Source organism: Anser cygnoides, chromosome 1 (genome assembly GCF_040182565.1).
Source record: "Anser cygnoides isolate HZ-2024a breed goose chromosome 1, Taihu_goose_T2T_genome, whole genome shotgun sequence".
Classification (NCBI taxonomy): domain Eukaryota; kingdom Metazoa; phylum Chordata; class Aves; order Anseriformes; family Anatidae; genus Anser; species Anser cygnoides.
The window spans coordinates 187,058,126-187,083,072 of NC_089873.1; the positions used below are offsets into that span (position 1 = coordinate 187,058,126).

General features: G+C 39.0%; 1 protein-coding gene across 7 annotated transcripts in view; it reads left to right on the forward strand.

Moving 5' to 3' along the window:
- The window catches only part of DCLK1 (doublecortin like kinase 1), a 242,527-nt gene that overhangs the window by 194,942 nt on the left and 22,638 nt on the right, over window positions 1–24,947 (forward strand). For all 7 annotated transcript variants that reach the window (XM_013192575.3, XM_013192574.3, XM_048081175.2 and 4 more), the window contains 7 exons: window positions 4,346–4,403; window positions 6,079–6,198; window positions 11,852–11,998; window positions 16,244–16,377; window positions 17,073–17,150; window positions 17,791–17,887; window positions 19,859–19,939. In XM_013192575.3, coding sequence (XP_013048029.2) covers window positions 4,346–4,403; window positions 6,079–6,198; window positions 11,852–11,998; window positions 16,244–16,377; window positions 17,073–17,150; window positions 17,791–17,887; window positions 19,859–19,939 — 715 coding nt within the window. The remainder of the gene's footprint in view (window positions 1–4,345; window positions 4,404–6,078; window positions 6,199–11,851; window positions 11,999–16,243; window positions 16,378–17,072; window positions 17,151–17,790; window positions 17,888–19,858; window positions 19,940–24,947) is intronic.

The following is a 24,947-nucleotide window of genomic DNA, read 5'->3' on the forward strand; positions in this document are numbered from 1 at the left end:
CCCAGCATTTAGAGTGTAAAAAAGAAGAGAACAAAAGACAAAAATGCCGAGTAGAACTACAGGTGCTTCTTGGTGGTATTGTTAAAAAAATCAGAGAATATGGGGTAAAAAATTCACAAGATACTTGTATGTGAAAAGATTTTGAGATTGTTTATGTTAGATGGTAGCAGTGCAGAAAAGGCAAAAAACAAACAAACAAACAAAAAAATCAACAACGCCAGAGCTGTTGATGTCCAAAAGAAAAAACAACAGAGATGTCAAAATCTGATAATGAAATTCCATGAATGAATTTTTATTTCCACTATTATTATATCCTAGGCTTACAGAAGACTGTAGCCTCACCTTTGGGCTCAAAGAAAAAATACTTTTGCTCTTCAGCCTGTGAGAACGTGATTTTAATCCTAGAGACTAAGTCAAGAATAGATCTCATGGCAGATGATGATAAATTAGCTTGGCTGGTTTTAAACTCGAGTCTCCTTGGAAAAAGACAGGTCCCACTTTGGATCTGAAAGTGTCTGGCAAGTTGGAGACCATTAAGGCTGCTGCTGGGGAAGGGGGAAGAGGGAAGAGTGAATTTTGTATCGGCTGACAGTGTGCTTGTGGGACTTGGCCCACGCTGTTGTGAGGCTTTCCGAGCTCTTCCAGAGTGAGTTCATGGTGGAGCTGGTCGTGCAGAGGGCAGTAGCTGTTCGGATCAAACTCCTGGGTCTGAATGCTGGACTGGAGAATATGGAAGCCTAAGGGAAGTAAAGCACAACAATATGAAAGTAAGAAAGCAGGGTACCACCCTATGGGAGAGGGGGGAACTGATGAAAAGCATGGGTGAAAACGTATCACTACAAAAAGAGAAAAAGGCAAGCGGAAAGTGAAGTGAGTACTGACTGAGAGAACGGGATTACATGGCGGGATAGTTCATAGTTCATAGTTCATAGTTTCGGTACACTGTCATTCAGAGGAAATAGTTGGCTGTGCTGACAGCTAGTTCGACCGGGCCAGTGTGCATTACCACCATTTCTCAAGTTGAGAGAAAAGACATGAACAATATTAAATGTAGGTCCCACCACGCCTAAAAATAATACTGATTATCATATCCTAGGGAGCTTAAATGAAAACTGTTTCCTGCCCTCTTGTGCATCCTCCCAGTCCCTGAAGTATCTAGTACCACAACATATCTAGTGAACAAACACTAAGCTAGCATTATTATTCAGATATTCCCAAATAAATACTCTTACGGTTTGTGACTCATACCATACTGCAGATCCCTTGTATATCGGAGAGTTACTACATTGAGTAAGCTTGAACATTAAAACAAAATAGAATTATTTCTGTTAGTTTCCATTTCTAAAGCGGGATATTTTTGCCATCACAAGCATGGAAGGTGAAATTAAAGGCTCAGAAGGTAAATTAAAGCCAGTACGTGTAAACCACCTTCAAAAACATTCTTCACAGTCTTTCTAAGCAAAAAACGCCTCACTTCAAAGTCTGATATGTCCATCATTAGCAGAGCCAGAATTGATGGGGTGATACCTGGGACAGAGGACTTTTCCACTTGCTATTGACGTACAATTCCTCTGTGCACGGGACTTCAAAGGAATAGCACCGTGAGGTGTTAAGCAAGTAGGAATGGGTCTTGTTATACATCTTCACTGATCACATGGATATATCTTCTCCACAGCTCCACACTTCAAATGCATTCACAGGCATTTTCCTCTGACCATGAACAGTATAAATAGAAACGAAAAACAATCTTCAAAATTTTCATGTGGGGACTTCCAAATTCCATTTCAGGGATTGTTTGCACTCGTGAAGGTGCACACACACACAAACCAAAGTAGCGTGCACACAAAAGTAAGAAAGATAGATTTTTGACTCAAGCACAGCGGAAATCATGATGAACTTTGCAAAAGGTTAAGACAGCCAGAGAGTGTGGCCGGGAGCCCCGTTAGGAGCTGGAGCTGTGATGCTGTACCCTGTGCTAGTGCTGTGGTTCCAGACTTTAATCCCGTGGTAATGTTTCCTACTTCATGTGGCACCTTTTTATTGTTCAGTTTAAGTGATAGGTGAGAGGTGATATGCCTATTTCGCTGTGGCTTTCTGGCACTGCCATGCATACTTTTGGTGGGTCTGTAACTTACAGAGGTTCCTGGGCTGCTGACAGCCTGTGGTTCTGCAGCTTTTTAGGGGAAAGGATTTGCATTATCTTTACTTTAATTTTCTTTTTGCCAAAACAAAGAGCAGTCAGAGTTGTCATCTGCTCATTACGTATCTGCTCCATCATATGCGCAATTTGTACTGTGGTGTTTTCATATGTGTTCATTTTTAACTTTCAGATACTTCCAAATTCTGACATTTCCTCACTAGCTCATATTTCCCAGTGTTTTCAAGTACATGGAGTCTCCCATGGCCAACAAAAACCATCAATTTCCTTTCTCATGACAGAAAGGAAGCATTCCTAGGGCAACCAAGGAGCTTGAAAGACACTCCTGCTGAAAGAGAGTGTATTTTGTCTGAATTTGAACCACAGATATCTTAATTTCTAATATTACTTCTCCTACCTCCCCTTTTCATTCCCCAAAATGTGGTGTTGATAGCTCTGCCTGTCCTCTCACTGTGTTGGGTCTGTAGCCACCAAGCATCAACATGTGGAGTGTGCCCCATTTCTGGGGGCTGTAGCATTAAGCCCTCTAGCAGTGAAGTACAGATAGGAGAAGTTTTAAATTTTTCTTTGCTTAAGTCTTGAACATCCATGTTTTCCAAGCTATAAACATTGGCATCGTCTTTTAACTGATGTCTTAATACAGTCTGTCTTTGCTCCCTGCTGACCTGTGAACTTGAATTGAATTAATAGGCTTGTTTTTTTATTCTTTCTGCTAATGTCCACATGGCCCTTAAATTAATACTTACTGGTACATCATTGCCAGAAGATATCTGTATGCATAAATATGGCAATAAAAATGCCCAGTCATTTTAGTAATGCAGTGCTTTCAGCGTAGGACTCACTTTGCATGTCCTTCTTGACAAGCTGTGCACATCTCTAGGCATATTCATTTCTTCATTTAACCTACATATCAATTTAATGGATCGATTTAACTATTTTTTGCTAAATGAAGAATGAAAAATCACGAAGTCACAGAATGCTTTGGGTTAGAAGGGACTTTGAAGACCACCCAGTTCCAACCCCCTGCCATGGGCAGGGACACCTCCCACCAGACCAGGCTGCCCAAAGCCCCATCCAGCCTGGCCTTGAACACCTCCAGGAATGGGGCAGCCACAGCTTCTCTTGGTAACCCATTCCAATGCCTCACCACCCTCACAGTAAAGAATTTTTTCCTGATGTCCAGTGTAAATCTCCCCTCTTCAAGTTTAAACCCCTTGTCCAGTTGCTACACTGCCTGATAAATATGCTTGGGGTTATTTTTTTTTTAATCCAAATATATGCCTAAGGCCAATGTAATAGCCTTATGTAAATTGTTTAGATTTTTATTACATGACAAAAGCTTTTTAGTAAGAGCTTTCTCCTATATTGCTCATTCTCCATTTAACCTAATAGTGAAACGAGAACTTGGGACCAGGGCTTTTTGGTTTCATCCTTGCAGCCTTCTTTTGATTTTATAATTTGATTAAGAAATGGAAGTTGATCTTGTGATTTTGTCTATACATTTTGTTTTCTATTTTAATATTCTATAATAAATATCTATCTACATATGTAATACTGATAAATATTTTCTGGTTTCCAAAAAGTAAAAAACACCCAAAAGGAAATGTGTTCTGAACCTGAATTAATTTTCTATGATTTCTTACTGTCTACAGAACCGTTCATACTCTATTCCATAAACAACATATTTAATTCTGCTAGATATTACAGAATATGCAGAACGTTATTGCTGGGTGTCCAAAACTGACTTTTTTTGTCTTAGCAGTTGTGTGTGTGCAGATATATGGGTATTTTCCACAGCTCATATTTTTTGTTTTATGGAAAACAAAATTTTTCATTCTTAAGAAGATTAAGATCTCTAAATACTGTGTCCGGTTTTGTATAAAACTGCAGAAGAAAGATCAAAAACCACTATAAAATAAAATAAATAAATAAAAGATTTTGTTTCGAAAACATTGAATTATCTTTATTTAAAAAAAAATCTCAGGCAGACATATTTAATAAATTTTGCTCAAGTTTACAATTTCAGATAAATCTAAACATTTCTTGACTAAATGAGTACTTGAACACAATTCCTGCCTAGAACATAATTCTTACCTAATCATTAATAATGTGCTCAAATGACAAATAAAAACTCAGCTGAGAAAAAATATTCAATGTAATTGAACATACATTTTTTTCTTTCCTCAGGTCAACTGGTAGAGAATATGCTCTGAAAATAATCAAAAAAAGTAAATGTAGAGGAAAAGTAAGTACAAAAATTCAAATGTGAGCAAAATGTGCTTTTTTTTTGTTTTGTTTTTGTTTTGTTTTTTCAAGAAACATTTTATGGGAGATCCATTTGGGAAGCTGTTATATTTGTCTTCTGCCTGGCAAGTGTTATTATCTTTTTGGCTGAAGCATTTGCCTGTCCCCTTGAGACTCTTGGAGTATCAGGATAAAAGGCTACAAAGTGTCTTTCAAGATGCATAGGTTGATTCTGCATTTGGTTGGTTATGTGTGGGTATGCACGCTTCCCTTGTCTGTAATTATCATAGAATCATTTACGTTGGAAAAGACCTCTAAGATCGTCTAGTCCAACCATTAACATTGCACTGCCAAGTCACCCACTAAACCATAAGCACCAGGTCCAACCTTTCCTTGAACACCCCCAGGGACGGTGACTCCACCACCTCCCTGGGCAACCCGTCCCAGTGCCTGACTGCTCTTTCTGAGAAGAGATGTCTCCTCATTTCCAGCCTGAGCCTCCCCTGGCACAACTTGAGGCCATTCCCTCTAGTCCTATCACTAGTTACCTGTGAGAAGAGGCCGACCCCCAGCTCCCCACACCTTCCTTTCAGGTAGTTGCAGAGAGCAATGAGGTGTCCCCTGAGCCTCCTCTTCTCCAGACTAAACAACCCCAGTTCCCTCAGCCGCTCCTCATAGGACTTGTGCTCCAGGCCCTTCACCAGCTTCGTAGCCCTTCTCTGGACACGCTCCAGGGCCTCGATGTCCTTCTTGTACTGAGGGGCCCAAAGCTGAACACAGCACTCGAGGTGCGGCCTCACCAGAGCTGAGTACAGGGGGACGATCACCTCCCTGCTCCTGCTGGCTGCACTATCCCTGATCCAAGCCAGGATGCTGTTGGCCTTCCTTGCCACCTGGGCACACTGCTGGCTCATATTCAGCCAGCTATTGACCAATACTCCCAGGTCCTTTTCTGATGGGAAGCTTTCCAGCCACTCTTTCCCCAGCCTGTGAATGCTCGTCCAGCTTTTATACCCTAATACTGACAGTAAAGAAACCATATAGTACAGAGTATGGGTTTGTGCAAGACCTGTGGGCCATAAATAAAATAACCAAAGACAAGAACCCAATGGTACCTCACCCTAATACTCCAATGGAGACAATATCTGAGGAGGATTCTTTTTTTCAGTATTATGTCTCCTATCTTTCATAATCCCAGATGTCATAGAAAAAATCAAACTAATACTCATAACACCACCAGTCATTGAGTCTAATCACTATCACCAGGTTAATCAAGTTGATGTCAGTTTTATGCAAAATGAATTTCTGGTACCTTTAAAAATTTTATAACAAAAGATTCTCTCAGAAGATGTGATCATATTAGTAAATGGAAAGATCTTGCATTGGAGAAAAAGATTTTAAAGCTTCCATACTAAACTTTTCTCTGCATTGGAAACGCATCTTTTCCTGCCTTTCTTTTTCTGTGTTCTATTATCTGTTCTTTTTTCAGTTATCATACTGATGTTGTTTCTAGTCTTGTTTCTTCTGTATTGCCAGAGGCAACAGCTATAACCTTTTTTTAAAAACCCCGAAGAATCCATGTAGATCTCAATTCTCTCTGCATTTGGAAAATGTACATGGAAGTGAAAGTTTTTCCCACCAATCCATAGTCATTAAAGATTTCTTTTGTGTGGCAGGAACACATGATACAGAATGAGGTATCTATTCTAAGACGAGTCAAGCATCCCAATATTGTACTTCTGATTGAGGAGATGGACATGCCAACCGAGTTGTACCTTGTCATGGAACTTGTAAAGGTGAGTATTTTGGAGTTAAGCTCCTTATTAAGAACTTTTTCGACCATATTCAGAAATTTCATTGGTACTAAAGCTTACTAATAATCATATAATTCTGGAATAATTAGAATGGTTGGGTCTTGTCCAGCACCCTACTGAAAGATGTGTAACCCATACTCCTTATAGCTTTCAAATAAATACTCATCTAACTTTCTGTAAACCCCACTCAGAACAGCTCTATGGACAGTACTTCAGACATGACCAGTTTTATTTGCTCCTCCTTTCTCTTTTAAAAGTTTTCTCTTAAACAGAAGGCATCTGCCTGGAGGTGAACTGAAAGTACCCCCAAGCTGTATAGGTATAAATACATGATTTCAAAATTCAATAATCTTTGATAGAATATATTTTAATTACTTTTTATTAATTTATATTAAATTTTAGCAATATTACTTGTCTCGTTTCTCTACTGGTTTATATTAATACATTGTCAGATAATAACCTAGATTTCAGCTGGAGGAGAGGGGAAGTGAAAGAGGAGAACCTGCTATTTAAAGCATGGCTCTGTACTGAAAACAAACTTTGCAAATGCAGTATTTATATTTGGAGCCCTATTTATTCCTTCATCCCAGATCTCATGCATTTATTTTGTTCTCTGGTGGAATTACATATTCAAAATGGATTACGAAACTCAGACCAGGTCATCTCTTGTCCCCATACTGTCAACAAGACAGTGTATGAAGTCTGGATTTAGCTCTTGGTTCTGGTACTAATACACAAGTATGTCATTCTGCATAAAAGGCGGTAAAATACTTTTGAGTGAATTAAGCAAATGAGGACAGAAAGTCACTGAGGACATTTTGTCCTCCATATTTATTGTAACAGAATACACCTGTTTTTCGCATTCATTATGAAATTAGCGATTCTTCTTCCTTCCTCAGCTCTTCTGCAGAAAGGAAATTCCAGCAGCCACCTCCAGTCCTGTATCTTGACCAGCAAGTTCTCCTGAGGCAGTCTCTCAGGTCTATACCTGGGAAATCCACTGATTTAGGTGTTTAAGGACAAATATTACAATAAGGAAACCTTTGCTGTGCAGCAGCATTTATGCACAGGCCTGTTGTATGTGGATGCTCGACACTTGAGAGCACATCAGCCACTTAAGATCACTTCTACTTAAAAGCGTGGTCACCTTCAGTAGGCATCCTCTGCATCTGTGGTGAAAAACAGGCACCATCAGAGCAATTAAAAGTGTATTATTTGGTCTGTTATCCCTGTGCTGTCTGGTAGCAGCAGTGACACAAGCCGTGTTTCCAGTTGCACTTCCCTGCTTTCTGCAAAGCTGCTGTGCTGTCCAGGCGAAGGGAGGCTGTCAAGTGGGGCCCGTGGGTGGATGGCCACAGATTCTCCTTGTCCCTGCAGCAGGCTGAGACAGCCTTGCTGTCCCTGGGAAGCTCAGGTTATGCCCTGAGATGGCAGCATTGCCCTTATAGGTTTGGGCCTGCCAGATGCCTACTAGAGCGTATGGTCCAGCTAACCCTGCTGTCTACCACCTCCAAACCATGAGGAAGCACACAGGAACATGCTGGTGGCAAGGAACTGACAAGTTACTCACCATCCCCATTTAGTCTCTGATGGAGAAGTTAAATCCTAAGGAAAAAGCAAAATGCTCACACTCTTCCACTCTGTAGCCAGTCCCAGAAGAATACTCCCACTTTCTTCATAGTCACAGCCCCCTCATGGACTTGTGAGTGCAATGTGAAATAGCACAGCTTTAGATCGGATGCCATTAACCATCTAACACTATTTTAATCATAATTATTGCTCTTTTATGTGGTAAACGAGCTCGCTGAGATACATGCTACTGTAGGCTTTCTGCAGTGCCCATGATAGCTTGTTCAAAGGTACCTCAAGTACTCTTGCACAACATTGTAATCTAGCGTAGCCACCGCTTCAGCCTCTATTGATCAATCCTTCATCTTGGCCCCATGAGGTGTGCTAAGAAGTAAAAGCTGTGCCTTGTCTAACATGCCAAGACTTACGCACGTAGCTGTTTTTATGGGTGCAACCTGCTGTGCTATTCATGCTTGAAAAATGTTCAAACTGTAGTCTCCAGTGAATTTTTAATCAAAGTCCTCCTCAGCTAAATAAGAGAGGAGGAGACCAGAAACTCTTGCAAAATAACTAGCCTAAAAGATTTATATAAAGAAAGCCATTCATCACTTTCTGGAAAAATCTGTTTTCTTGCACTCTTTCTTCTTTACTCTTCAGGGTTGCTGAAAATAGTATGATATTTATGGTTTTAGTTATGCAATAGAAGGGCTTTGTAGACATCTTTATAGTTCAGATATCCTAGAGAGCACAGTTTTTATGTTCTATACTTTTATGTTGAATAATAGAAGAAATTTGGAGGAAGTATCCTGGTCCTGGGAAGTTAACTTTGGTTCTGTGAAACTAACGTCTATTGCTTAATATTTAATCGGGGGAAGAAAAAAACCAAAAACTTGTTAGGCTCTGTGGGCACCGGGGAAGGTATTTCTGGAAAGACATTAATTGTTAATTCACCAATTGCTGACTGTTACCATTTCATAGTATGCACTGTTAGAATTGATTAACCATCTGCTATTGACTGACTTTTGAAGACCTGAGTTTAAATCAAACTCACAGACAGGAAAGAAATTCAAGGAGAAAAGGCTTGATACTGCAGAGCACGGTTTCAGTTAATACCACCCTGCATTAATTGGCAGTAACATGCTTGACATAAGTGGCTGCTGCAAATACTGCCCTCGCCTCATGGCAGATAGACCATTCATTGCTTTGTAAAGTGTAAGAAAAAGCACTTCATAAATACAAATATAAACACATTGCAAGTGGTGCTTGTAAAAGGAAGCAAGGACCTGGCTTCTGGCACGTTGCCTTTTTACACAGCGAAACAAAATTGTTATTCAAACCTAACAGGAGTTTGGCCAATTTAACAGGCAAGATTTATTACAGAGTTTCTTTTACTGCTCCAGGATATGATTTCACTTTTGCAGAAGAAAAGAGAGATTATATCATTTACATAACAAGGTAATAAATAAATAATTGGTTACTGTACTTCCAAGTATACTTCCTCGTGTGCACAGATGATAAAAACTGCATTCAGATGTTGCTGGTCTGATTTCACTCCCAAACAGGGGGTTTAAGGCTGAAATGTCATCCTGAACTCACCCCTTGTGCCTGAATAAATGATAGGGACCCGCTGTGTGAATGAGCTAGGCAGAACCTCGCAGGGTAAAGTGCTCTTCAGGGACGGGGAAGTCTGAAAACCATTCTGTCTGATATAGCTGTCAGCTGCGTTAACTCTTTCCAGGATATCACCTCTCTTTTGGCTGCAGAGTCTCACAAACTGAATATGTGCTCTCTTTTCTTACCAGACTACCTGATGAGAAACTTTACCAAGTAGACAATTTACCTGCAGAAAATAATTCTGCTTCAAACTGACTTGGTGGTCTATTAACGTATTCTACATACTCTATCTTCTCTGGAGTTTAGGTTCCCCTTGCACATGAACGTTTGTTCTTTTTCTTCTGACTTCACGCTGAAGTTTCCCCTTCCCTTTTTCTTAAAGTTCAGCTTCTTTCCTTCTCATCCCTCACATCTCAGCTCAGATTGTTTTCTTTGTTTTGAGGCAGATCCTTCGCTGATGTTATGGACACTTCTCTGGAGCATCTGGAGTATATTAGATAAGACCAAAGATCTGTCTAATCCACTACCTCATGTTAAAAACCAGCTGGTATAGGGGCTTCACAGGAAGGAGCTTAGGGAAGACAGATTATTTATCCCACATATTTTGCCACATGCTGATATCTAATACTTAGGGATCAGGTAATGCCATGAAGTACATGATATTGTACTTTTGCCAAATATTTGGCTTTTCTCTGTAATCCTCTCTCTGGTTTAGCTTGGCCTTTTCTTCCTCCTTTTCCTTGACTCTATGTTCCTTGACGTACCTTGATCAGTCACCAGCCAAAGCAAGAGGTTCTGATGTGGTCCAGATTTGACATCGATTGGCTGCAAGCAGTTTCCAAAGCTGGAGTTCTGCTTCTACAGTGGGAATAAACTTGCACAGGCAGACATGAGCTGCATCTCAACAATGCTGTGGTTTTTTTTAACAGTTTTGATTCTGTTTTGTTTTATTTTTAAGTAGTGTCTGTTTTCTCAGGTTCAAGCCTTCGGTGGTTGCCATTTCGTACTTTTTTCTAAATGGACATGATTTCTGGGAAAATTCTTTTTTGTTTTTTCCCCTCTCCTTTCTCTGAGTGAAAACAGTGTTTCATTACCCTGCAGCAGAGCCTTAAAAAACAAACAAACAAACAAAAACCACCAAATAACTTAAGGCTGTTGATAAAATAATGAGAGTTAGTGAAGCTGGGACTCCTCTGTTGCCTTCAGAAAAATACCTACTTTTTCTTTAACCAACAGTTAAAGAAACCAGCAGTTTCCTGTGATGTATTTTTTATCCCGATGTGACTGCAGCAGGGTTTTTTGTATTGCTTTTGCAAAATTATCCTTTCCTTATTCTTTTTGTTGTTGGTGGTGGTGGTCCAGATCACCTTTGTGGTACTGCTTTGGTTTTGAGCAAAGGCCAGAAGTAAGTAGTGTCCCTTAGTGTTTGTTTCTTCCTCTGTTCAGTCTAGCTTCCTCCTTAATCTCTGCTTTTAAACTTTTTTTTTTTTTAATCTTTCTCCAAACACTTATGTGTTTCCACTTGCCAGCTCAGCTCTGGCAATATAATCCAAATGTGATGGATGCCCCGGGTCGTGATGAAGATAATTTCAACTTTAAGGATATCCACTTAATATTCCTTCATTTCTTCTTTTTTCCTCTCTTGTTTTTCTTTCACTGGCAGTAGCTATCAACTGAATTAGACAGCGGGATGACCTGGAAATGGCACAATGCCATCTGTTTTTGCAGCTAAGGTGAAATAGTAATGTTAATTCTAAAGTGTCTTCCAGTAGGATTTTGAAATATATATATGAGAGAGTATTAGCTTCAGTATTACCCTGGCATATGTGCTTCAGTATTAGCTGCAAGAAGAGCATCTTACTACCAAAAATGTCACATTTTGTGCAGAGAAAATGCTTTCTAAAATCTAAATATTCAGAGTTTTATGATATGGAAACAGTCTTTTAAAATAGGCTAGCAGTAATGACAGGTAGCTGTTTTGAGTTTTATTCAGAATTTCTTCATCTTTCTGGTATTCGGTCAGACTTTAGACAAATATTTGATGTCAGCCTGTTTGCAATTATAATGGAGCAGCAAGAGTTGATACGCAGAACCGTGACAGGCAAGTATGTAAGCATGCCAGAAATTTTCAACAGGGGCTCTGAACACGCAGGTTGGCAAGTGCTGGACTTATTACAAAAGCAGCAGCAGGTGGGAATGGTTTGCAGAGGAGACTCCAGCCTCCTGGCTGACCAACTAAGCCATGACAAATGGTACTGAGTTAGTGATATGTTCAGCTGCCATCATGGGGGATGTAATCACATTGCCCAAACATTATAGTAGTTTTCTGCACGGAAACTACTGGTCCTCCTGCCTTGTTCTCCTCCGTGAATTATGCTCCTTGATGTTCCCTAAAAGTTTTCAGTCATTTCACAAGTAATGTTACTTATATGCCGTGGTCATTTTGCTCCAGGGAGGAGATCTGTTTGATGCTATTACTTCCACCAACAAATACACAGAGCGGGATGCCAGCGGGATGCTTTACAATCTGGCCAGTGCCATCAAATATCTTCACAGCCTGAACATTGTCCACAGAGATATCAAGCCGGAGAATCTCCTGGTAAGTGAAAATTCAGCTTCCAGTGTTGATAACTTGGGAGTGTGTGAGAGAAGGTCTGTGCTTCTTCCTCCTTACAGACACACCCCAAGTTTTTTCAGTCTTTTAAGTCATTTAGTTTTAATCTTAGCATTGTGAAGCTCTCCTAAGATTAATAGCTATTACGAAGAAGGCAGTAACATCAGCTGGTATATCTAGACTATTCACCAGGATGCAGCGACAGAATTGTTCCAGTGATCGCTAGAAGTGACCTTTTAGTGAGCTACAGTGTAATTTTAAACTTCTCATAAATACAAAGGTATTGTGTCCTCGATAGACGACTCCATATTGCAGCTGCTTATGCAATTAGCAGCAGTTTAGTTTTACAAAAACTGTATAAATGTTGCGTCCAAATCATGTAGCATGTCAGAGCAGAACAAGCAAGAGACTTCCGAGTCCTTCTCTCCCTGCTGGGCCTCACAAATAATCGTACAGAACTTTTTGTTAAGACACTTTCCTAAACAAACATCCTAAATTTTCCTTTTCATGATTGAATGTATATGAACACTATCCACTGAAGACAGTGAAAAAAAATACCCTGACAATTAGTCCTTCTTCTGGGGATTTTGTGCTCTTAAATGCAGCAGTTGTGTTCTCCCAACCGACTTAATTTCATTTCTTCTGATAAATTAATTTATCCTGATTATTTCACGGTTCTCTGAGTTTTCCCATATTTGCTGACATGTTCCGGTATGAAGATGTCCCAATCTTCCATACAGTCTGCAACCATAAAACAATGTTCAAGATACCTAGAATATCAGTTCTCTCATCTGTGTGCTGTCTGCCATGTATTTAGTACTGCTTGACACTGAAGAGGTTTTATGGGAAAGCTGACTCAAGTTGATCTTGCCAAACTTCCAGGGAACAGTAGTTTTACCATTGAGTTTTGTCTAGTGGTAGATGCCTTAGTAGTTCTGGGTGATGAAGTAGCCTGGACTAATTTTCCAGAAACTGCTAAAAACATGTTGGGCAGAGGTTTAATTAGAAACCAATGACTGATATTTCTTTAGCAGCACTTGGTGTTCGTAAGTAGCGGCATGCAGAAGTGACAGCAGTCACATGTCAGGATTCACTTTGATTTGGGATGTACAGTAGTGTCTTGGTCTGAGGAAAGGCTTGGCCAGCTTTTGACTTGAGATGTCTCTGAATGCCTGGCATCAGTAGGATGAAGCTTTTGGGGGAAGAGAGGAAAGTTGTCAGGAGGTGGGGGCAACTGGGAGAGGATTAAATCTGCCTGCCCAGCCATCTCTGGTAATACCCACTACCAGATTTCCTTTTGCATTGCAGACATATTGTTTCTGAGTGATTTTTCCAGTGTCATATGTATATACAGGTCATACATTGCTATTGATACTGAGCTGTGAGTATGCAGCACCTCACTTCTTGCAGCAACATAACCCTCAAAAGCCAGCGTTTGACTAACAAATTATATTAATTCTCTAAGATTTATCAGATCTTTGAAATAAATGAACACTGCCTTAGAAGAGAGCTTTTGAATCAATCTTACATGGGTTCTGACCGTATCTATGGTGTTAACTGTTCATGGCCTTAGGTACCTCCTAGGTTCTACTTTGATAGTTCCTTATATCATCAGATTGCAATTAAGGTTATTTTCTTGGCTTTTATAAAACGCTTATAAGCCCACCTAACAATCAAATGTCCTAGATTTTAGGGTATGCTGAATCTCTGAGTTTTTTTTTTATCAACATGCACATTTTTTGTTCTCTAGAGAGGGTATTCCATGTTTTAATTGGAACGTTTTTCGTAATTGCTGCTATTTAGCACGTTTATTTTGTCAAGTCATGGGATGTCTTTATAGCCATATAATAAACCCTAGAGAACAACTTCTCTGACTGTTGCCATCTGCAGTGATCACAAGAGCAGCTTAGAAAATACTGACAGTCTTTATAGTAATAGGATACATATGGTGGCACACAATTATGTGTGGCTGCATTCAATTAGTGTTGTACAATTACACAGTTTTACTGCTTAGTTAAAACAGTGAAAGCACTACATAGTGGGTAATTTGCACTAATCCCCATTTCTTTAATTGCCCTTCCGTATTTAAATGCAGTAGAACATACATAGCATTTGTTCTGAATAACACGAGCATTAAATTATCTTTCACATTCCTTGACTGGCAAGTAATATACCACAGCTTCACATTGGGCTCCTTTTTATATGAAGTTATAACAGGGTGAGGAAAAGTTACTTTCTTCAATTTTACAAGTCAACTAAAGTAGTTTTCCAAGGAAAGTAATCCCTGGAAACAGATGGGGCAAAATTCAAGAAAATGCACAGTACCAAACCTTTTGCATTGGTAAATATTGCCAAACAAGCCTTTTCAATAAACAATTTTTAGCATATATGAGTCATAAAAGGTGTGGTCTGTTAATGGAGGAAACTTATAAACAATCACAAGGTCAACACAACTCAGAGAAGTCTTTATAAAAGATAACTGCATGAAATAGAATAAAATGCTAATTAGACTGGATTCATCTCCTGATCTCTAAACGAACACTTTACATTTTTCAGCAAGTGAATATTTAAAGCTGTAGTCTCTAGCCTTTAATTAAAACTGTTGTTGAAATTAGATTTATTACTGCCATTTCAGAGAGCACTTTCTTTAGTTTCAGGAACCAGATGTATTTAACAATCTGTGTTTTTAATAAAACCATAATTGCTTTTTTTTCCAGTGGTATTCTATAAGCCTATCTTTCTTGTGGCTTAGCAGCACAGATATGTGAATCCATATCAAATTGTTGGTCCTCTAAAGTCCAGTTGAATTGTTAGAAATAACATAAGGAAGGGAGAAGAATTTTGTGTAATCTGAATGTCTGCTTATGACTGTATCACCTGGTAGTGGGGATTCAGGACAGAGAGGGGGGTTCCTCTCTAGATGTGACTAGCATTAAAAAAGGACAAGCTTGGGTGCTGGCTTTTGGGTTTGTTGGGTTTTTGTTTTGGTTTGGTTTGGTTTTGGCATAATATAACTAACTATTATGAGCAGATCTGTAGCAAGAAAGACTTCAGGGTTTCATTTTTGCACCAAGTGAACTGTTCAAGGGTCCATTGTAGAAAGCATGGCATGTGAAAAAAAAAAAAAAATCCAGTATTTTGCTCTGCAAGAAGTTGTAGATAAGGCTGATTTCTGATGTAGTACTAGCTGTTCAAAATGAGTATTAAGGGTGATTTTTGTTTTGATTGTGAAGTATGATACCTTTTCTTTTTGTCATGTGGTACTGCTAATTGTTTTCACGCAGCTTTGATTTGGGTTGCAAAATAATGTGATGCATATATACTTTAAGAAGCCCTTCTGTTGACTGTTTCCAGTTTCAAGGTGTTGTTATGGTAAACAGCATTAAATTTCATCGTGAACATTCAAAATGGGAAGCAAGAACCCAAACTAGTAGCTGGATTAAAGAAAGATCCACAGTGTAATGTTTAATTTAGATTGGGATTCTTCTTTTGCAGTGAGCCAGCTTTTAAAATTGTGTATTTCTTACTGGGATTGTGACTACATCTTAATCTCCCTTCACACATAAAAAAAAAAAAAAAAAAAAAAAAAAAACGCTGCTGTAAAGACCATCTTTTAAGAGAGGAATTTCAAGTGTGCTCATTAACGGCCTAGACTACGTACACTGAAGATGATGGAAACTTTCCACCGAGAGACTAGTGTATAACAATCATCCAAGGAGAGGACTGTTTCTGGGTGAAGCAGTCCAGCTATGTTTGTATCTTGCAGCCTCAGTACACAGAGAAGCATCTATTGTTGCTATCAGTGCAGTCACCGTTGTGTTTTCTAAAAACGTGTAATCCCTGTGCAAGTTGTGGAAGTACTGTGGAACTAAGTTCTGCAGAAGTAAAACTTAAAAACCTTGCACTGTGATCTGGCTGTCAGTGGGGAGTTAACCTAGGAACATCACTGCTGGAAGGTCAGACCTTTGCTTTTGGGCTTTAGCTTCTAGCAAGAAGAAATAAATCCCTTGTTGGCCAGGTAGTAAGGTAAGTCTTCCCAAATACTCCAAGTGCCTTCAAGGGAAGTTGTCCTATTTGTCTAAGTTTTCAAAGCGTGCAGGGAAGTAAGTTGTATGCAAAAAAGAGAAAGAAGACTGTAAATTAGAAGGAACATTTCAGGCAGTTAGTAAATGATGTAGTAGTTCCCTTGGTAGAACTGTTCTAAGCCGTTGAATTTTATTCTTGATTTAGGTTTATGAACACCAAGATGGAAGCAAGTCTCTGAAGTTAGGAGACTTTGGCCTAGCAACCATTGTGGATGGACCTCTCTACACTGTTTGTGGGACCCCAACATACGTAGCTCCAGAAATCATTGCTGAAACTGGGTAAATCACTTCTAGTGACGATTCAGTGATACATTCACAGTGGAATATGTTCTTGCCATTGTGCCAGATGCATGTTCTTGCAGTTAGGATTTTTATGCTGCTTTTGCTTGGGTGTGACATAGAATCATGGCTTAGAACGCTTTAGTTGGAAGGGACCTCTGGAGGCCATCATATCCAGACCAGCTCAAAGCAGTGCTGAATTTGGAGTTAAAGCAGGTTGCTGTCAGTTAGCCTCAAAATTCTCGCTTTTTCACTAAGTTACTAACTATCCATTTGCATATACAATAAAAGTAATTCTTACACTGACCCCAGATTCTGCTAAGTACCGTTTACTTAGTTTTATTTCATTATCAAACACCATCCTTTTCTTCTGTTTTGTTCCATGAAATAAATATCTGCCAGTTTGAGCAACCTGTGGTCAGTTTTGCAGGCTTTCTGTTGGTGAAGGTCACTGTCTAGCTTAGCAATACAGCACAATGTCTTTAGACATTCATACATTCTGATCTGATGTAGTTTTAAGATGTAAATCTAAAAAAAGATATGAAAGCAGAATTAGAATAGGTAGGTAGATAGGACATAGAGAAAGTTCAAATTAGAATACATAAGTTTTTAATAATTCTGAAGATGTTTCCCCTGTTCCTGTACTGTAGTTCCTAGAAATCAGTTTTCTCTAATCATATCTCTCACACTTCTAGATATGGCTTGAAGGTGGACATCTGGGCAGCGGGCGTGATTACTTACATCCTGCTCTGTGGTTTTCCTCCGTTCCGTGGGTATGGACTGGTCTATTCAACCATCCTTGTTTTGTTAATTGGTTCTTGTGCTGCTTTTGCATTAAGCACAACTGGAAAAAGTTCTCTGCTTGTAGGGTTTGTTTTTTCCCATGGTTTGTATAGTAATTTACACAAATCCCGTAAACGTCTGTGATTTTACTGTAAAGTCTCTGTCTCGTGTTTGTTTATTTTAGTTTAAACTTCATTGCATTACAAAACAAGATCCTCCATTATGGGTTCTGGGTGCCTTGCCTGATGTTTAAAATACACAGTAAAATAAACATCTTCTTTCGTGGACCAAATACAACATATTCTGTGGTTGGTAAAAAGTAAATAAAATGTAAGCCGCTTAATAAGGGTATGTCAGATCTTTTCTCCCACTCAAAGCAACTGCAGAGTGTTTGACAGTCCTAAAGGCAAGCAGGTTACCTCAGAAAGAAGATACCAAATGCACTTTGTGTTACGATCCCAGCATTCACACCTGTGGTTGCATGCTTGAGGAGAATAAACAGTTTCCAAATGCATACTCCAATTAAAAGCAATTTCAAGAAGCTTTTTAAAGCCAGCTCAGGAAATAATGTCTCTGTGGGTTTTGTTGTCTTTTTTTTTTTTTTTTGGTTGGTTGGTTTTTACTTTACAGAAGTGGAGATGACCAGGAAGTGCTTTTTGATCAGATTTTGATGGGACAGGTGGATTTTCCATCTCCATATTGGGACAATGTTTCTGACTCTGCAAAGGTGAGTTTATATAGTTGATGACACTTCTCCAGTAATATTCCCAGTGCCTGACATAATGGCTGTTATCCTTTCACAGATCTGTATTTGACATGTCTCATACATCCCTGCTGCACCTGTGAGTTCCCATGGGTTATCAAGTAAACTGTTGTTCGATCACTGTCTGTTAGATTCCAGGCAGTTCTGAAATGGATCCCATCCCTATATGATGTCTCATACAACAGAGACACCCAGCAGCCTTTACTGACCGAGAAAAATGTTCAGTATCTTTGCTTGATCTACCCTTCTTAGCTTGAAAGCTCCCTGGGACCATGCTTTTTATGTGTTTGCAGTGGGGACTAGGTTCCAACCTGGAGCCTTTGAATATGATATAATAATGTTACAGGGAAGCTGTTTTCCCTTATTAATCTCATTAGATGATACATCTGTTGTTTCTTTCTGTCAAAGAACCAGGCCTAGCATTGCCTGTAACTCCTCATTGGTGTCAGTGTGGTATGAAATACAGACCTCTTTTGTCCACCAGTTCATGGGTTGTAGCCTCTTGGCATATGACAGGGAAGAGTTAGAGGTTGGGATGTGCTAAAGCAGATACAGCACTTTTCAGATACAGATCCCAATGGAGTTACTTATAATTGCAGAGTAGATCAAGTTTTTTAACTCTTACTAGTGTGCTGAAACAACAGCTTCCCTCACAGACTTCCTAGGGATCTGACATTCACTGTAGTCATACACATATATAGAGAGAGAGACAGATAGTATGTATGTGTATGTCAAAAAACCAAACACATAGACTATTCATTTGGTTAACGTGTAGTTAAGTGTTTTATTTCCCTGATATGTAAGAGTTCTGCCAGTTTACTTCTACAGTCTGTAAGGCAAATCCAGACAAAACTGTCTTCCTATTTCTTTCAGTGTGTGTTTAATCACAAAATATTTACTAAATTTGGAAGTGGATGTGAGTAATGAGAGTAGTGTTCTAAGTTCTGAGTCTCCCTTCTTTGGTGCTGTTAACATCCTGCTTTTGCAGATATGCAGATGGTGATTAGGACTGGTGTTTTAGTTTGTTAACTAATGAGGTCAACAAATAAGATACAGTCTTAGAGTTGGAAGTCCTCTAATTCATGTCATTATTTTGTAGCAGGCTTTATTGCATATCTGATCTCAGAATCACTGAATGGTTTAGGTTGGATGGGACTGTTCGAGGTCATCTGGTCCAACCCCTCTGCTCAAGCAGAGCCACCTAGAGCAGGTTGCCCAGGACCATTTCCAGGACCATCAGTAATGAGAACTCTGCAGGTCCTTTCCTGTAAAACCCCTTCTTCCAAATTTTGTTTTGAAGCATTAGACTGCTCATTTAGCTTCTTCTCCTTGTCAGTAATAATTATTAACTTTGGTCTTTGGTGATATCCCTCTATTTGCCATCACACTGCAATCCTATTTTCTGTGCATTCCACTCACTGATGGAATTAGATACGTGTTTATTTACATGATAGTTGAAAACAAGGTAATTGCATAGGAAATCAAAGCATGAAAAAAATATGCTTAGAAGTGGTTTATTAAATATCTTCAATGTCATTTGAACAAGAGCTTAAAGTAAAATTCTAGATCTGCTGACTTTTTCCTTACAGAGAATCTGGCTTTTTCTTAATGGGAAGCTAACCTAATTTCATGTGATCATCTGTTTCGTACATAATGTCTTAAGTGCTTTTCTCTTAAGCAGTGGCAACAGAACTGTAACTCAGAACTGTCTTCTAGCTTTTCAAGGTACTGTTAGATAATGATATAAAAGTTCAGCTTGAAGATCAGTTCGTAGTTGTTCTCTTTTTTTTAATAATCTTAATATATTTCTGCAGCTGGTAGTTCATTTTGTCTTTGAGCCCTCTTCTGTAATCAGCTGAAAAGCACTTTAGTAAATTAAATCTTTTGATTTGTTCTTCAAAACATTTAAGTTTGACCCAATATTCCATTTCTCAGGAACTTATCACAATGATGCTTCAAGTAGATGTAGATCTGCGGTTCTCAGCCTTGCAAGTTCTTGAACATCCATGGGTTAATGTAAGTATTTTCAGGCTTGTAGATGCTGCTTCTAATTTGGCATCTTTGAGCTCTTCTCTGTCACATCCTTTCTATGCCCTTGTGGAGCCATCATGTTCTAAAAAATGCCACAGATTTAACTGGAAATAAGCTGGGTTACATGCTGTTTTAGTATATTGTGCATACATTGGAGTATTTACTATTTTATGCATGCTCAGTTTCATTTTCTCTGAAATAGTTTGTGCCAAGTTTTCAACATATCTCAACCACACTTGACAAATTTATACCTCTAAAAATCAGCTTGTGAGTTCAATGGCGCATTTTGCTCTCCTAAAATCAGATGGATTCAAAAATCCGACAGTCATGATTAAAAGCTATTGAAATACAGTCTGTGGTGTTAAGCCTACTTGATCCAGCATGAAACGGGGAAACCTTTAGCATCATACTTAACTGCTGACATTGAAATATACATATATTTATGTGCAGCCATATCCATTTAATCTGAGTTACCATGAAATAGCTATTTATGCATCTTGGCTTATCTCTAAGCGACTGGACATTTGCCATAGAAGTGGTAATCAGTGAGGTAGCATATGGATACATCTGTCAGAGAATAAAGAGATTTGTCTCTGATTAATATTGAGACAAGGACACTACTTAGTATTTGTCAATTATTTCATATTTAATATTTCTTAAAATATTTGAATGGCAAAAAGAAAAACTGGAGGAAGTCCAGATTCAATTTCAGAAAGGAAGATTGAGAAAAAAAATACAACTGCAATCAGCAGAGAAAAAAAAATCAAAGGAGAAATAAATAGTATTTCATTTTCCTTGTTACCAGTTGGAATGTGCAATCCTCACTAGAATGCTATTTTGTCCCTCAGTTAACAGATTCCCTGAGCTGCTGTATCCAAACAATTTTTCTCACTGGAACACTGCTCGAAAAATTCAAAGATACAATAACCTCAAAAGCTAATCTTTTCTTCTTTGGAAGTGACCTTGACATTGCCTGGAATAGTGATGATCACTGAAGTGTTTACAAAGTATATGCTTTAGTCCTGGAGGCTACCTTACTGCCCAAACCATATTTTTAAATTATTTTTACTGTAAATGGTATTACCATGCAGAGCAGTTTTGCTGTGTACAGAGAGTACAAGGATCCAGGACAGTGTGTGATGAAAATCTTTTCATTTTTAAGATGACATTCAAGCAGCTGAAATAATAATTTTCCTTGGTGCCAGGTACTGTCCTTGGACAAAGTGTTCTGTCACAATTTATAATGACTTTTGGTAACTGAAGTGTCTCTTTATCTCCATGGGGAAGAGAGGGTGGGGATTTCTGGCATGTTGGTGAGGAGGAGATGGAGGAGACTGGTAAGAAGCAGTGGAGAGGCCAGGTCACCTGCTGTGTCAGTCTGCATACTTCTGCTGAGGCTATTGAAACACCACTTGTTTATGCAACATAAGCATGTGGCTGCTAATCTTCTTCTTCGTGAAAAAATACATTGGAGCTGTCTGTTCCCCTCAGACACTTTTTATTTATTTATTTAATTTTGCTTCAGTTACTCCACAGTGCGTCTTAGGAAGGTCTTTTAGCAAGATGCATTAAGAAGAGGTGCAGCAATTTGAGGCTGTGGTATGCAGGCAAGGTGGCGGGGCGCTCCCTGCTCTTGCTAATACTTCCTGCAAAGGGGAACAGGGAAAGGAGTAGCTGTCTGAAGTCTTTCAGCACTGCAGAGCTCCAGTAGCCAATTCTCTGGTTACTGAAGCACCCTTGCAAATTGCTGGGTTTCTGTGCAATGAATATTCTGTACAATATGGATCCCTTTGCCAGCAGGTGCTGTGGAGGCCAAGTATAAATAGATTCAAAAGGGAGCTTGATACATTTTTGGAGGGTGATCCCATTGGCGCCTGTTAAATACTGTGGTCTGGATAAAACTTTTGGATCACAAAGTTCTTAAGTACTTGGTTAGCAGAAGCTGGACGATATACCAAGGAAAGTTCAATTTCTTCTTGCCTTCATTCCCTAAACATACTATCTCATGAACTGTGACTTTGATGCACTGTTGGAAACTGGGTACTAAGTTTAATTCAGCTTTGGTCCAGCTCTGCTGCACTTCTTGTAGTTTTATGCTGATTATAACTTTTTGCAATCAGAACCTGTAGCAGCTCTGTCCATCAATAACTGAAGCAAATACTCCATGAGAGTTCTGTAATTTCTTCTTTTCTGTCCAATTGCTGCTCTTAGGAACTGAGACGAGTCAGTGTTTTCTCTTCAGCAATATGCTAATGATAGTTTGTAACGCAGATCAAAACCTCTTTCGGATTCTCATATGTATCCTGCAGATATTTTTTCTGGAAGAAGAAGGGCTAGCGCTGGGACCAGTTCAGGAAAGTGCTTGAGCGCATTCCAAAGGTCGCTCCTATTTCAGGGATTCACACATGGAAATGCTTACTGTTAGCCACAAAATTAACTAGATTGCACTAAATTCCTAGTTCACTTCAGGAGAAATAAGAACATGGCTGAGATGAAACAGGTGCTTAAGTATGAAAAAGGAAACTTCCCTCGAGTGGGTCTGAGCCGCACATGACAGATAACCTGGCAAGGAAAGGCTCCTTGTGTGCAGAGGCAGAATGACAGACTGGTGTCACATCCGACCTCTCATTCCCAGCTTGACCAGTTGTGAGTACAGCCTCCCTGTACCACATTCCCAATTTCAGAACAAAGAATTAATATGCTTGTCCCTGTTTACAAAATGTTCTGAGATCTGTGTGTCCTGGGCAATTTTCTGCAACTTTCGTAAAGTATTCTCCTTTGCAGAAGACAAATGGCACCCAGAGTTTTCATCTAACACTCCACTTTCCCAGCTAACCTGCTTAAATAGCTCTCCATGGCATCAAATTCTGGGCTTTATTTTTCCTTTTTGTATTTCAGTTTTGGACCTATTCATATAATGGTAAACTCGAAGCTATAACACTGGATAGGGCAGCTGGATTGAAAAGCAGGCATGTGTTTTCTTTGACAATTTTAAGAAACATTTTCTCTCTTTGATCAAACCTTTGATAGAAGTATTCTAACTGCTTACACTGTATAAAACCATTTTGTAGATTGTAAATAACCATTCCAGTTTATAGCTGCTTACTATGTGATTACTTGGTAAATTGCTGAGATTCCTGGAATGTACTTTGACAGTTTCAATAGGAGCCAACCCTCATTTCAGTTTCAGTTTTTGCTATAAAAATAGCTGGAATCCTCTTGGAAACTGCAAAACTTGTTATGGTCAGAGTCAGACCAGTAAAGCAGTTCCTATGTCAATAATATCCCATCTGTTTTCAATTCAAAAAACAAAACCTGAAAAGATGTTGGCTACTTGCCACTGCCACAGATGGAGATCTCGAATTCTAAATGCAATTCAGCAGCAGTCCTTTGCCCCCTCCATTTAGTTTATTTGGATTTGTCTCTCACATGCAGTACACTTAGACCTGGAAACAAATCCATCAGTTTATACTTCCCCTATTGGGACCCCAGTTCCTTCTTTTACCTGCTAAAATTCTGTGCAAACCCAAAGAATTATAAGAAAGGCTGGAAGCTTGAGGTCTGGCATTTTAAACGTTGGTAACATTATATAACCTGCAGTATACTAGTGGCAAGTTACAGGACAAGTCTACTCTGTTATCTGAATACTAAGTTTTGTTTTTTTTTTTGGTACATAATTGAGCAGTGAATGCTGAAAGGGATGGATTGCATTTTGTAAATCCTTCTCTGTTAAAATAATCAATATAAAATGTGGTGTGCTGTTGCTGGTGGAGGAAGATGGCACACTAGCTTAAAAAGAATTAGGGAAACTGTAGCCTTTATATATATCCTTAACCATGTCTGCCTTGGAGATTTGTGTGTAAAAGAAATGAATAACCAAGCAGTAAATAGTAATAAACTTAACATTTGCAAGAAACTTAATTTAAAATGACATTCCTTATTCAGCAGCTGCTGTACTTTTGGTCACACCCTAGGACACTACCCAGAGAAAAATCTCCCTGTAATCCCTAAAGGAAACAGTCAAAAAGGTTTTCCGGCACTTTTATTTGCTCTAATTTTCTGCTGGTATTTATATAATGACCTCTTCATCTGATGCATTCAGACCTGGGGAGTAAAACTCTTGTGACTGGCTTGTGAAGTGAATCTGAGTGCTTCAGGGCAGCAGGAGTCTAGGAATCCTGAACTTTGTTCAGTCTTCTTAACACTCCGTTTTTCTTTGAGTGGCAATGTCTCCTGCCATATAGAACACTGCAGATATGAAAACAGTATTTGTTAATTACTCAAATGATGCCAAGATCCTCTGCTGCATTTATTTATTTATTTAGATTAATTCTTGCAAATAGAATATGAAAGGGATTTTGTGGATCCTGATGAAAAAATAATAATATTGGAAGATCCCAGGCATTTGAAATTGTCGAAGAATTTTGTCTTCCCAGCTTGTGAAACATGCTCAGGAGAGCGCTTCTTTCAGGGCATCAGCAGTCAGCATTCTCAGAAAATCATAACCCTTTGAAGTTCCCAGAACAGAGCACCAAAAATCACAAGTCATCTTTAAAAGATCTTGTCCAGACTGCTACAGCTAAGATGAAATTCTGTGGCCATAATCCACTGCAAGAAGTAGTTCATATTCCTAGAGGTTAACATAGGGGGAAAACAATTCTAACCTCTTTGAGGGCTGGCATCCTTCCCATCACAGCAACCTGATGAAATTCTTGTCAGGAATATTTAGCCCGTTTTCCAAGTCTACAACTTACCCTGCTTATTCTGCTGAATGCGGCGTGATGGTGTTCTTTTTTTGTTTTTTTGGTTTTTTTTAAACTTGTTAAACAGCTGTCATCTCTCGCCCTTAATATCTATCTATTTTATTGTTGGTTGAAGTGATTCCAGGAACCAGCAAAAATATATATTAGCTTGTTTACAAAGCACTTTGGAATAAAAATATAGTAAACATCAGGTAGCACCAATAGTATTTGAAAATATAATAATGATAGAG